At 42.7% G+C, this 13809-nt stretch overlaps 1 protein-coding gene across 4 annotated transcripts in view; it reads right to left on the reverse strand.

Moving 5' to 3' along the window:
• IGSF11 (immunoglobulin superfamily member 11) overlaps window positions 1–13809 on the reverse strand; it is a 137983-nt gene that overhangs the window by 5015 nt on the left and 119159 nt on the right. For all 4 annotated transcript variants that reach the window (XM_079305701.1, XM_079305702.1, XM_079305703.1 and 1 more), the window contains one exon: window positions 247–410. In XM_079305701.1, the coding sequence (XP_079161827.1) occupies window positions 247–410 (164 nt within the window). The remainder of the gene's footprint in view (window positions 1–246; window positions 411–13809) is intronic.

The raw sequence follows: 13809 nt of genomic DNA on the forward strand, positions 1-13809 counted from the left end.
GTAGAAACACAGTATCACATACATTTGCCCTAGCTGCACATCCAGCCAAGGACACAATGGGCATCTGTTAACAAACCATTGAAGAAAACAGACTCATGTAATATCCAGAGGGCATGCTCAGCAGTGAAGGGACAACGAAGTTCTGGGACAACCAGAGAGAAAGCATTGTAGAGGGCCTACATCCAGAGCAGGGTGGGGAACAGGAAAGCCCCAAGGAAATACATGCTCCAGTAAGAAAAGACCTACCTGTTGAGGCTGGTTGGCGTTAGAAAGAGGAATGACCATCCAGATGACATTAAGGTTAGTGAGGGCCGCGTTAGTGGTGAAGGTGCAGGGCAGTACTGCTGTCTGGCCTCGGGCAACCTGGATATTCCCTGAACTGACTGACACCTCCAGAGGACACACCAGACCTGGAAAGAGAAGGGCACACAATTCAAACATTTCAGAAGGACACAAAGTTGAAAGCGCTGCATGTGGCCCCATACTTATGCAGTTCAAAACAGATTATTCCATTCCTACACAACCGTACCCTACCACATCAGGCTAAAAGGAATTATATTACTTCCTCACAGGTCACTCTGCTCTCATGCAGACTTTTTTTACAGACAAATGTAGATATGTGGTCCTTTTAAGTGGAGGCATTCTAGTTTCAGAGCCTCTGAGGATTTTTTTTGGCAGCAGACAAGGAGCCATAAAAAAAAACAAGCTGTGTCTAAGAAAATGAGGTAAGTTTTCAGATCCAGCAATCTTAAGGATACCCAACATCAGGGAAACAGAAACTGAAGTATTAACCAAGAAACACAGTTCTACTCCCACTTCTATCCCTCATAGAATCCAGCCAGACCAGAAGTATTTTAACAATATTTTTAATTTAAAGGGTTAAATGTCTAAATATTTTCCAGTCCAGCCATTTCTATTTAGCTGGCAAAAAATTACTATTGCTAATGGAGAATCTCATAAAATCTTGTTTATTTTCCAAGATTTCCACCATTTACTTCTTTGTACTTCACACAGACTGGACAAAGATGAAAGTCTGAAAAGCCCCAGCTATCTGGTACAGCAGCTCAAGGCTACCATTTTAAGACTGCAAGTCACACAGGGAAATATCTGTTCCTACCACCAAAAATCTTGTTGAATGAAACTAACCAAGGGATCTCCTCCACCACTTTCACTAAAATGCTTTAAACCATTTTTCTCCACAAAATCAAAATACTGACTACAAAAAGTTATGTCTCTATATGACAGCTTGCCATTTTTTTGTTCAAAGTATGTGGGAGGATACTGGAGAAGAAGGCAACAGCTCCAAAGCAACACCAGAATACTGCTAACAATACTGCTGTCTGCAGAAAATCCTATTCTTTTGCTGAATCCAGGAGGGCCTGCCTGCAAAGTTTCTATTTTCTGCCAAGAGACAGAGGTTTGCTGAAGGTGACATGCTTCATGAGAATAGTTTTCTGTATGCAATACCAAGAAATCAAACAGGCCAATGTCTGAGGAAAAAGTGAGTTTCTCCCACATGCTTGTCTGCTGAGACCTTCCCAGACTGCCTAATGTAGAAATGTGTCATCAGAGCCTGGAGGTGCTGAGCTTTGGATGCTACACATCCAAAGTTTTCGTCACCTGAACAGCCTTCCATATGTTCTGGTGTTTGAATTGGCTGCTCCAGAGTTGCAGTACTCCAGGACTTTGTAAACACTCAGCCACCTCCTCTGAACTTCCATTCCTTCCTCCACATGTCCTACTTCTAATACCCCAAGTAGTTCAGGGAGGCTCAGAAATGCTTCAGAACAGTCAAACAAAATTTCACTTTAACCTCTTCAAGTGAAGCTTGCACGTTTCTCACTTTGTGCGAAAAAAACCACTCTGAGTCTGATTTTCCTCATTGTCTTGGGTCATATTTAAAATTATGGAACCTTCTGAAAAATCCTAGGGAAACAGTAAATCTCCAGTGCTAAGATCTCAGAAAATTAGGTAGCTGGATGAGAAACAGCTGGTGAAAGCTTAATCCATCCATCTCCTATGCAACTCTATCAGTAGTAAGCAGAAATAAATAATTTGAAGAGCCAGAAATAAGCATCATCTTTATCACAAGGCATCTACCTTCCAGCTGTTTCTCTGGGCAGCAGGCTGGGAATAGATTTGGACCCCTAATTTTCTTATGGCTGTCCAGGCAGTGGCAGTAGACCAAAGCCCAGAAGTGATCCATATCAACTTTGGAGATCTCACTTGCTGACCATGACTCCAACAAGGTGTTGTCTTTTCTGCTGAAAAGACAACAAAGGCTGAAATTTGAAGGCTATCTTACCATGACTGCACATCCAGTCTAGCATTAACCATGTGCTAACCAGAGTGCAGGGAGACACAATGATTTGAACATCTTTTGGATTGACCTCTCTCACCAACATGGTGCAGAAAGTTCTTCTGTTATGTTCAGCATAAATTTGATGAGATTCTCTCCATGAGAGGAAAAGAAACTAGCCATCCAATTTGGAAAAGCAAAATGTGTGTTTCAGCCCCGCTCCTATTCCTTCCACTTTCCATTCCATGAAAAACACACACATTCAAATTCTTGTCGTTCAGAAAAAGTAATACTTAAGTGTGAGTGTCCCAATTTACTGAAAAAGTTAGACTTTGCAGTTTGCTTTGCAGGATTAGTTACATCAATCACTCAGTCATCAAGATGATGAGATTTTCATGCCTAATCACCCTCTTCCTACTCCTAATATTTGTTAGTTGATTGTAAACATCCTGCAGAATAATAAAAACACTAAAATAGAACATGCAAAATTTATTCACCATAAAAATATTTTTTGTATATTTGAGAGCTTCCCAATATACTCATGAACAATTTTAAAAATGAAAGAAAACACATATTCCTTTTTCCCTGACTGTACCCCACTGTTATCCTGCAACACCCCACATCCCACATTATCTGTTTTTCTTTCTAAGGCACCACAGCATCCCTTGTAATTTGAATGCCATGGAGCAGGGAAGCATTAAGGAAGGCTTAGGTCTCCATTAATTTCTCTGGTCAAGTGGAAGTGCTTGGAACTTGGCTTACCAGATGAGGACACCCACACACACACACTGTCCTATCTCTAACTTGTTAAACCATCAGGCAAGCCAGCTTGCCTTTACCTCGTGCAACCCAGGGCATACCAGCTGCTCTTTGGCCCATTGGTGTACACTTAAGGACTCATTTTGTTAAGCTGACTGGCATCTGAGGGGTGGAAAAAACACACACAACCACTTCTGACAAGGAAGCTTAAACATGGCAAGAGAAAAAGTAGGCAAAGTCCTCTTCCAGCAGCATTAACAGGGTAGGGTGGTGTGTTAGCATAACACTGGCAGTACTATGACATGACTCCTTTCCCAGTGAGACAGCCAAAAGAGAAATGACCAAACCCTCCTCAGAAGCTGCACCATCTCAAGACTACTAGAAAATAAAAGACATTTACACATGCACTTGTCCACCTATGCAAGTATTTTTGTGACTGCATTCTTTTACAACAACACTTGTGGCCCAAAACACAGATGGATGCACACAAAGTCGCATATACTTAAAAACCTGCATGCCCAGGGAGACACCTACTAGTAAAACACAACAAAATTATTAATGTTTAAACTTTTCAAAATTAGGCACTGCAAAAATGTGGGCTTCTCTTAATGCAAGAGGAGGGATGCAGAGGAGAGAGGAAAAAGAGATTTCCAATTTAGCATATATATTGGGATAAGGATTTTTCAATGCAGCCTAAGGACTGAGGACTTGAATTCCCTTGAGTAGATATAAATGCAGTTATAGATATATGCACATGCATACAGCCTACTAAGTCAAATTACATATAGGAGGTCAGAATAATCAAGCAAAGGATGTTGTAAGAAGTCTCCTTCTGCAAAGTTATACAATCCAGGTATTTTCTAAGCATTCAGAAGTTTAATGACTTCAGAGAGACAAAGAATCGATCACCACCAAAGCATGTCTCAGAATTGGATTACAATGGCCATTACACCCTCTCTTGTGACTGCAGTCTACTCCTTTCTTAGTAATTAAGCAACCCTGTAAGCAGCATGCCCAGAGGATGAGCAGGGTACACCACTGTCAGCAGAAAGAGGAATGGGCCCTTCCTGTACATAGGACACTTTGATCTTAGCTTGATTCAGCAAACAGTGTTCTCCTTTGATCCTGAGGCAGCAAACTCCCATCACTAATTAGAACTGATGTTCCATTCTTCTGTCCCGTATCAGTGAACCAGTCAGCAGAAGAATGTTTTGGCTGCAGAGACTCTTTCAAAAATTCTTCATATTCAAGATCAAGTAATTATTCTGGCAACAAAACTGATTTAATTTTTGATAGCTCACTGCTGGTGCTTTTCCAAGTGGCACCTCAGGTGCCTCCTTGGTATCCATGAAGGAGTCTATGTAGGTAGTTTATACATGTCACAAGCACACAGGACACAGTCCTACAACCCACCCTCCCTGATAGTTGTAAGGAGGAGTCAGGTGCTGCCACATTTTCATGCTGGCCTAGAGGGCTTTCAAGCATCACAGAGCCTTCAGAACATGCCCGATACAGTGAAGCTGAAAGACATGGGCAAATCTTAGCACTTTGACTCATTCTAAGCTAGTAAAAAAAGTTCTTAGCTCCCACTCACTGCCACACCTTTTTGCCAGAGATCACCAGCAGAATGAGCAGTTTTGGCACTTGCTAGCAGCAAATGCCTGGTACTGAAAGGTAGAGATGAGAGTACAGATTCATTCTGCAGTGCTGGCAAGCCAGGGAAGAAAATGACCAGGGGAGGAATGAGGGAAAAAGGTGTGAAATGAATGAAAGAAACCCTCAGCTTTGTACATTCTGCATCTCCAGATCTCAAGGGAAAATGTGTCAGAATGTGTGTCGCTCTGGGGAAAATCAGAATAAAGCTTCAAGCTGATTCAGCTTGCATCTGAAACCCAGGGAATGGTTGGAATTTTTCCCACCAGTCCCAGCACAATTAGCAATCCTGTTGCCACATGCTGGGGAAGATACCTTTGGCAGTATGACATTTTGGGTCTCTTGTTGAGAGGCAAAGATGGGAAGTTTCAAGAACAGGGTAGAAACACAGTTTACCCTCTGGCAACCACAGGCAATGGAAAGAGAAACCGCAGAGCAATCTTTTTTCTGAGATGAAAGGAAAATACAAGTTGCAGTGCCTCACACCTCTGAGTCTGGGACCAAAGCTACTCCTGTGCTACAGAAGAGAAATGTTTCCCACCTCAAATGAGCTACACTGCCAACCCAACACACTGAGCAGCAGCAGAACCTACAACCCAGGAAGAAGTGACTCACAGCAGGAGGAGAAGGGAACAGACCCATGGAGTACATCTACCATAGGACATGCCTCTGAAGTAAACATGCAAAAGCCCGTGAAGGAGCCTGGCTTGCAGTTACACACAGAAAACAATAAAGTTATCCAGCATAATGTGACAGCATCCAAACTGGCTGCTCAACCAGCTTGAATACTGGTCTTGCCTATTCTCACCAGGGATTCTCTCTCCTGCTTCCTTCTGGATGTGATACACTAGCTAGTTCAGAGTCTATCCAAACACAGTATTTACCCAGCCTAGTGTCTGGAGGCAGCTTGCAGTAGACTCCACCCTGCTCAGAGAACCAACGTAACCAAGCACTATAATGGAGGACAGATCAGAATTTATGCCTAGCAAACTATTTCCAGCTCACTAAGGAAATTCCACCATGGAAAAATTTCCAGGCTCTGAAGTCATTCTGCAGAGCAGACATTTAGGACAGATTCACACTGTCATAGTAGACTGCATCCTGAGTCCAAGGTGCCCTAGCACAAATGTTCCTAGGAAAGATGCTTGGTAGAAACCTCCTTGTACCAATAATACTGGGAGTAATTGAATGGGGAGAGAAGGGCTCCAGCAAACAGCTCCTGCCAGCTCACAGCAAGAAGACAAATTTTCCTCCAGACTTTTGTAGGGGGGATCACTTCTGTGTCCTAGTTTGAGGGTGCATATTGTACAAGTGGTGGACAGGTCTAGCAATGGCATAGTAACATGTGAGGGACAATTGAACAGTGTATAAGGCAAAATAATTTCCAAAACTTTTATTCACATTTTTGCTGGCTCTGCAAGACAGACAGAAACAAACAGCAGGAAAATAATCCCACGTAGCATGGTTGTGAGCAAAGTCTCTGTAACACAGGTATTAAAACTACACTGATGCTAACTTTAACTGTGAGGTGTTTCTAATGTTATTATTCCTTTTAAATGCAGGTTGATAGGCAACTTTTATCCCTGGAAAAACCATCAGACATAGCTTGTGTTGTTGAGTCATCCCTCCAGCATAGTGCGTCTCAAGTGAAAATACCCATTTTACTCTAGTAAGAGTAACCTGTAGGATATGCAGGATGGCAGACACTAACCCAGGGAGAAAACACAGTATCAATGTCTTGAAGTTGAGCTCTTCAGTGTTGCTTGCCAAGAACTAGACTAGATGTAAGGGACACTGGCTACCTCTGAAACTGTGCTCATCACACTGACCCTTCTTCCTTACCCTTTGTAACTTCTTCTGAGGTAGACAGAAGACTAACGGGAAAATTCCCGCTGACTCACTCCACTCTGGCCCCAGCTCCTGACTGGCAAGCAGCAGTCACTTCTACCCCTGCTATCTTCTCTTTTGGAAATAGGTCCTTCTCTGCAGGCCAGTTGGGAGGATGATTTCAAACAACTGACTGATTAGGATGACATACAGCATATCTTCCTGTGCTGACCTCCCCAAACTGCAACCATAGATGGACATAGATGAAAAATAAACTTTGCAACAAAAAAATTAAAAAATAAATAAAAATTAAAAAAAAAAAAAAAAAAAAAAAAAAGAAGAAGAGCTTTCAGCTGCACATACATCCAGAATGGTGTCAGTTCCCCTCCGTGTCCTTGTCAGGGGAGCTGGATTAGCTCCTGAAGGGGAGTAAAGGGGCTCTCATGACATACTGAGGAATTTGATTCCTTTCCCATTTCTGGCATAGAATACCTGAATCCTGCTGAGCAGGCCAGACAGTTTTAGGTATCTTCAGAGGGTCCCCATTAGTGTGAGATCCTCATGTTCTCAGCTTTAGACCTCAAGAGTTTGATTCGTTGAACTGCTGATCACTCAAAACTGCTAGGGAAATTGAGAGTGCTTGTGCTGTCCAGGTAGCAGAGTTCACATGATGTTAAGCTACTGAGCACCTGAACTGTGTTTCTCTAACAGACCTTAATGCTTCTGTTTAATTGGTCACAGATTTGAAATCCAAAAGAAGTTTTTGAGCAGTGAGAAGAATATAGTATTAGGGCAGTTTGTCAACATGTGCTAAGTAGGAACAAGAACCCAAATCTGGTTTACAGATGCACTGTCATGGGGCTGATGACCCAAATAAATGGTTCTTCCCAGTTCTGGACTCCTGCTGTGATCCCAGTACAGGCTTCTCTTATATGCTTCTAAAAAGCCTTGCTGAAGCTGCCTAGAGAGCTGCCACATTTGCAGCTCCAGTAAACTGGGATGAATGCTTTGTATCTATCTCTGCAGCCTTGAATGCAATACATGTGCAAGTCAGAGACAGAAAAAACAACTGCATTGTATTATAGCAAGATGATAAAAATACAAAGGAACATTGATAGGAACAAAAATAGTGTCTACAATGACATTAGCTAGGATAAAACTAATCAATGGCTGTGCTCTGGGCATGTATTAATCCCCTTTCCATGGTATAGTGTTGCACTATTATGGGAATTTTAACGCTTCCCTCTGATGCATGTGGCACTGGCTGGAAACAGAAGCTGCTGCGATCTGAGCTGGCAGTCCTTGAATTCACAGCATTTGCAGAGGACTCAAGAAGCAGATGCAGTTCAGAGGTTGGGGTTTTTTTTGCTGTAGCAGATGAGCAAGACTGGAGAGGGCTCAGGGGTGAACAGGAACTGAAGAGCTCACTCATTTCTCCCCTAAATTGAGAGTGGAGGGGGTGAGTAAGGCTAATTCAGCCTGTGGGACCATTTGGTGTCAATTTTGTCCTTCCCTGGCTGTGCTTAGAGTCAGAGTCATCAATGATTCATACCCCGGGACTCAGGTGAACAAATCAGGAGCAGGTGATCTGCCTACAGAAGACAGCTGAAGCCATACAAGGCAGGATACCCAAGGTACAAACATAGTGGTGTGTCCATGCAACACGATGCCAGTCATTTCCTTCTCTCCTCCTTCAAAGATGCCTGAAACACTATGTTCTGAACAGCAGGCACAGATAAAGAGGAAAGCAAAAGTTTAACTGGGCACAGAAAGTTATTTGCTAATTCTTTATCTTTTACAAAACTAAGACTGGCAAACACAGTTCCTTTTCCTTCATCCCCTACTCCTGTGAGAGATCAGCTCTGGGGAATCCTGCTGCAGTAACTTCAGATGTTGTCATTTTCTGCTGTTTGCCTTGTTGCTCAACACAAGGTTATTGTCTCAAAGTCAGTGAAAGGAGAAAAGAAGCAGTGCCTCTACCTCACAGCTAGGCATTAAGCAGCATAACATGCTGAGGAAGGTGTGGGGACATTCTAACTTCCTTTGCTGTGAGAGGGGAAAGCTGCATTGCAGACACACTGTCCTGTTCTGCTCACAGATATAGTGGAGGCATTGTCCTACAGTAATGGATGTCTAGGGATGGGAACATTTTACACTACCACAGCCAGTTACTTTAGCTGAAGTGACTAGGGGATGAAAGCATATCAAATGTTCGTATAAGAAAATTTAAGGTGAGAGGCTCAGCTTGAGTTTTCAAAAATCCTGCAGCAACAGCTCTCAGCAGCAGACTTATCCATTCATCTAGCTAGGATTCCAGCATAAAACTCCCATATCTCTCCTCTTAATTGTCTTACTGTTTGTCACAGCACACCAGAAATGAAAATTCACCTTTTACACAAAGACTATTATCTATGTTTCCTGAAAGAGAGAAAATGGACAGAACTGCTGAGAGTAGTGAAGGTACACATTGGCTTAATTTTCCTGAAGCAAAACCTCACTGAAGTTAGCTTTTAATATTTAGGAAGCTCCACCATGGCCAGTCCTTGTCTCTGAAAGCACCCTCAAGCAAACCTGTGTGTATGTGTAACTACACCTAAGCCCATGCATGAAAAGTACAGGTTAAGGCTGTATCAGATGAATTGTGAGCTGCATGTATCACACTTACCCCAGAGTGGGCATCTAAATAGAGCTCTTCCCAGGACCTAAATGCAAAAATAGGCTTAAGTTCCCACTCCCCCTGATACTGTTTCTTTGCTAGTATTCTCCCAGCACAGCTCAGTCAGCAGAGATGTGTAACGCTGTGGATCAGTGCCAAGTGCTGGCCACAGCACGTGGCATTGCTGACACAGCAAAGTTGTCTCCTTGGGGAGAAGGTATTCACTGGTGCCTCTACATGAGAAATATAACTTCTCCCAAGACCGAGGAACAGAGAGTCAGGGTTAGGAAGCTGAAATTAAAACAGGTCTGCAAAGCTTTGCTAAGACACTCACTTCTATTTTCTGTTTGCCAAGACATAAAAAATACATTAACAGCCCAGCAGCTTTGTAAATGATTTATGGTCTAAAGAATAAATTTCTTCCTTCTCTTCTGGCTTTAAAAAAAAAAAAAAAAAAAAAAAAAAAAAAAGTGCAAAAAGATTGCAACAGTGATAAACTGCTTAATAAGGGAAAACAACTCAAGTTTTAAATATATTCAGTGGCATATTGAGTGGGAAGGAAAGAGCCCATAAGGAGTAAAATTGAAGTCCAGAGATGGGACTTGGCACAGGGGAAGGCAGGCTGGAATATAAAATTTGTGTGGTGGGGAAGGGCAGCAGCATGGAATGCAGTGGCCAGACAACTGTCCTTAGGTCAAACTGCAGTGCAAATATCCCAACCTATGGTTCAACCATCTGTTTTTACCCACAGCATCAAGAGCTATGTTCATCCTCCTCCAAAAAGAGGAAAACAGAGGGTGAGGAACAAAAAGGTGCAGGGCTTGCCCTATAAGACACGGGCTGGGTGAAGATCCAGGGACTTGCTAGATACTGCATCTTGTCTGCCTCCATTCAGACACCATTGACCTCATCTGGGAGTCCTCAAAAGTTCCCTGCAAGAGGGGTTTAAGCTGGGCCAGACCTAGATCAGTTTGGAGAGAGGCTGAGGACAGCTTCAGGAAGGAGAGCTTTAGGGAGAGGATTGTGGGCCTGCAGTAGTGGAATGGGAACTGGGATGTGGGTTTAGGAAGTTCAGGGGTCCGTGGGCAGTGAGATTTGGAGATAGGAAATTACTTCCAAGAAATGGTTTCACTTCTTCAAGCCAAATGCAGGGGAGCTCCTTCAAATGTTTTTTGGGGCCACTTCACCTGTCTTCCCGTTATTGGGATATTCCATCACCATCACCATCATCACCCCAGGTTGCTTATGTCGGCCTGTGGGGGACTATGGTGGGCTCACTCCTTAAAAAAGGGGTGCCTAAGACAAAACAAAATAAAATCAAATATTTTAAAAATCTGAATAATATAATTTAAAATATTTAAATATATTAAAATAAAAGCAACCTCTAAGAAATCAACATTTCAAGCCCTTTCTGAGAAAAAAATCTTCATTAATAGACTAATCCAATTTTCCTTGAGGTCAGAAGGGACTGTCACTAGGATGGTTATCAACTTCTTAAAGAATATGGTCCAGCAAACTGTACGTTTAGGTGAAACAATGCCAACAAGTTGGCTATTTGCTTTCCACACCCATTCAATGTCTCGTGTCACTCTCATCCTGTGGAGTGCACAAACTATGTAAGTGGAAGGATACTTGGCCAATGTTTGTTGTTCACCACGGCTTTGAGCTCCCTTAAAAGCTTTTCTGCTCTGTGACCTGCTGAGTCCTGCTTCACAAAAGCTGCCACCTATATAGCCAGCAGGAGCCCACTTGGAGCCAGGGTTGCTCAGCCAGACACAGATGCCTGGGTGCATTTGATATGTCCTAGAAATTCCACTAAAGGCAGGTAAGTTAGTGGAAATATATTTCTAAATGTGTGTTTAAAAATTAGGCATATGTTGAAGTATCTTGCCAAACTGGGGTTTAAAAAAATCTTGTAGCTTGTTCATAGGAGAGAGAGCCTTTAAGGTTTAAGAATGTGGAAAATCACAGTGAAACATCCCTGACTCCAAACAAGACTGATTAAAGCAAAGTCTCTCAAAGCAATGAGATTAAAACTAGTTACATCGGCATATCCAAATACATTAGACTTCCATATCTTAACCTTCATTAATCCCAAAATACTTTGGATTTAAAATTATTAAAATTATTAAAATCAAGCAAGCATAATGGAAACAAAAAAGGCAGGTTCTTTTTCATTTAAGTTGGAAAGAAAGGAGAACCCAAATTTGTCTTGCTCTGGCAAATGTCATGTCAGAATGTTACAGTTTATGAGTTGAGCTGTCTAAAAGAGGTGGTGAAAAGACAATTTTCTAATGGGAAAAGAAGAGTTTTCATTAAAATCAAAATAGGTTGTAAGAATATCAACTTTGATGATATTTTCAGGGAGTGAAGGCAAAACAAATTTCTTTGACTTCCCCATTTAATTATGGTAATACTGGCATGCTTCAGTTCAATAAAGTAAGAACTCCTTTTTTCAATCCATCAGTCCATTTGAATATTTGTCATGTATTTTGATATTACATACATTCTGACTTTGCATAATTTTTATTCAGTACCAGTGCAGTGAATACAGACATGAATACTTAATATGCTCTGGCCTTTCAACATCATGTGAATAGTCTCTTTTCCCAGTGGAAATTTACCCTGATTTTTGGTCCTTCCATTACAAAATTGGATCTCTCACTATGATGTGAAATGAAACAGAGAGGGTACATTAGGACTTCCCTGGAATAAATGTCCAATTTATGACTTGCTTTAGCTACAAACAACTTCATCACAGTCTTCTCATGGAGTCACCCAGAATACTGGAACTGCAAATGTTTCCATGTGAAGTTTGGTCCCCATGTGACTCAAGGGGAGAGTGTCAGGCAAAGATACTTCCACACAAAAGCCACAGCAAGACATCTATTTAAGCACTTTGCAGTCCTTTCCCTAAAGGAGGCACTCCAAACTCCCTGCACTCTGGAAGTGGAATCTTTCCAACCCGACTACACCAAAACCCAAAGCTCTGGTGCAATTTTTGTTGACTATAAATCAGTTCCCAACACTCCAGTTATTTGGGCTAATAATTTCCACATTGTATGTTGGAAGCAGGACCAACAGATGAAATGTACCCAGCCAGATTAATACAAATCTTCTGTCCATCTGCTATGTGTCCTTTTGGCATGTGCCAGCACAGGGTGCAAAGTGAAGCACATCCCAGAGCTAGAAGGCTCTCCCTGCTCATCGTGTACCCAGAGCTGAAGCATCTGCAGCTCTAAGCATCCAAGCAAAGATCACAGAGACTGATTTTTCCCAAATGCTATGCACTTTCCCCTGCAGCCAGTGCCAGCCCTCTGGAACTCAAATTGTGTACAGCAAATCATGCTGAAAAACTCAAATGCAGAAAATTGCACTGGTAGCTCTAAAATATGTCAGTAAGGAATGCAGAGACACCATTTTGCAGTGAGGAAAACCAAAATGGAGAGAGGATATAACTCACCCAAACACCATGCAGCAGGTCAGTGACGAGACAGGAACAAAACTTTAGAAACTGATTCATGGGCCTTGCTCTGTTTATTAATCCCTTTCTCCACCACTGTAACAGGAATTAGTATTGATTTCAAATTGTCACACACACATCTTATCAATGAGAAAAAAGACTAATCAAGAAGGTTCACTGTGTTCAGCTTCCATTGGAGGCCAACATGATTCTAAGAGCAAACATGTTTTGCAAGCAGCCCTGGCCCAAAGTATTCCAGTCTGGGAAGCACAAAGCAGGCACCATTGAGGAACTATCTGTTGGGGGTTGTGTGTTTTTCTATTATTGTGTCAATTGAAAGAATTTTTCCCATTATCATACCAATGGAGGTGGCCGGGTTACACCCAGGATCTCTGATGACTCCAGACAAAAGGGGTCGGTGGGAACGGCTCCCAGAGTGGCCTCTGAGGCTTCCGGGGGGGGGACGGGGGGGGGACGGGGGGACGGGACGGGACGGGGACACACGACTCTTCCGGCGAGCGGGGAGGAGGATGCCCCATCTTCAGCCCACACGGCCGAACACAGTAGAGACAGACCCTCTGTGATCACCTGCCCTGCATCTGCCCCATTCCAGCCTCCTGCCTCTGCAGACACAGCTGATCACCCGGACACACACGGTGAGCGAGGAGCCACCCGCTCCAGCCCGTTCCCACCCGAGACCGGCGTGGCCGCTGCCGCACCCTCCCGCCTGCGCTCCCGCCTGCTCTCTGCAGCTGCAGGACTGGGACTAAGCACAGAAACAGCGTGCTTGCATCTAAAGGGACTGAAACCAAGTTATCTATTCTGTTCTGTTAGCAATTTTAACTGCTGTTGTTTTCTGCTTATACAATTAGATCTATTAGTAAAAGAGCTGTTATTCCCACCCCCTTACCTCTGCCTCAGAGTCCTTGATTCAAACAATTATAATACTTGGGGGGAGTGGAATTAAAGTCTCTATTTCAAAGGGAAACTTCTGCCTTTACTGGCAGACACTTGTCCTTTCAAACCAGGACACTATAAAATGTTTATAAAATGCCCCAAACTTCTTGAACAGATTTTCAAAAGAGTACAATCATGACATGCATGAACTGCAGAAACGAGATTTTGCAAATGCAGATGATGCTCCTGCTGTAC

The sequence above is a fragment of the Erithacus rubecula genome (genome assembly GCF_903797595.1).
Source record: "Erithacus rubecula genome assembly, chromosome: 1".
Classification (NCBI taxonomy): Eukaryota; Metazoa; Chordata; class Aves; order Passeriformes; family Muscicapidae; genus Erithacus; species Erithacus rubecula.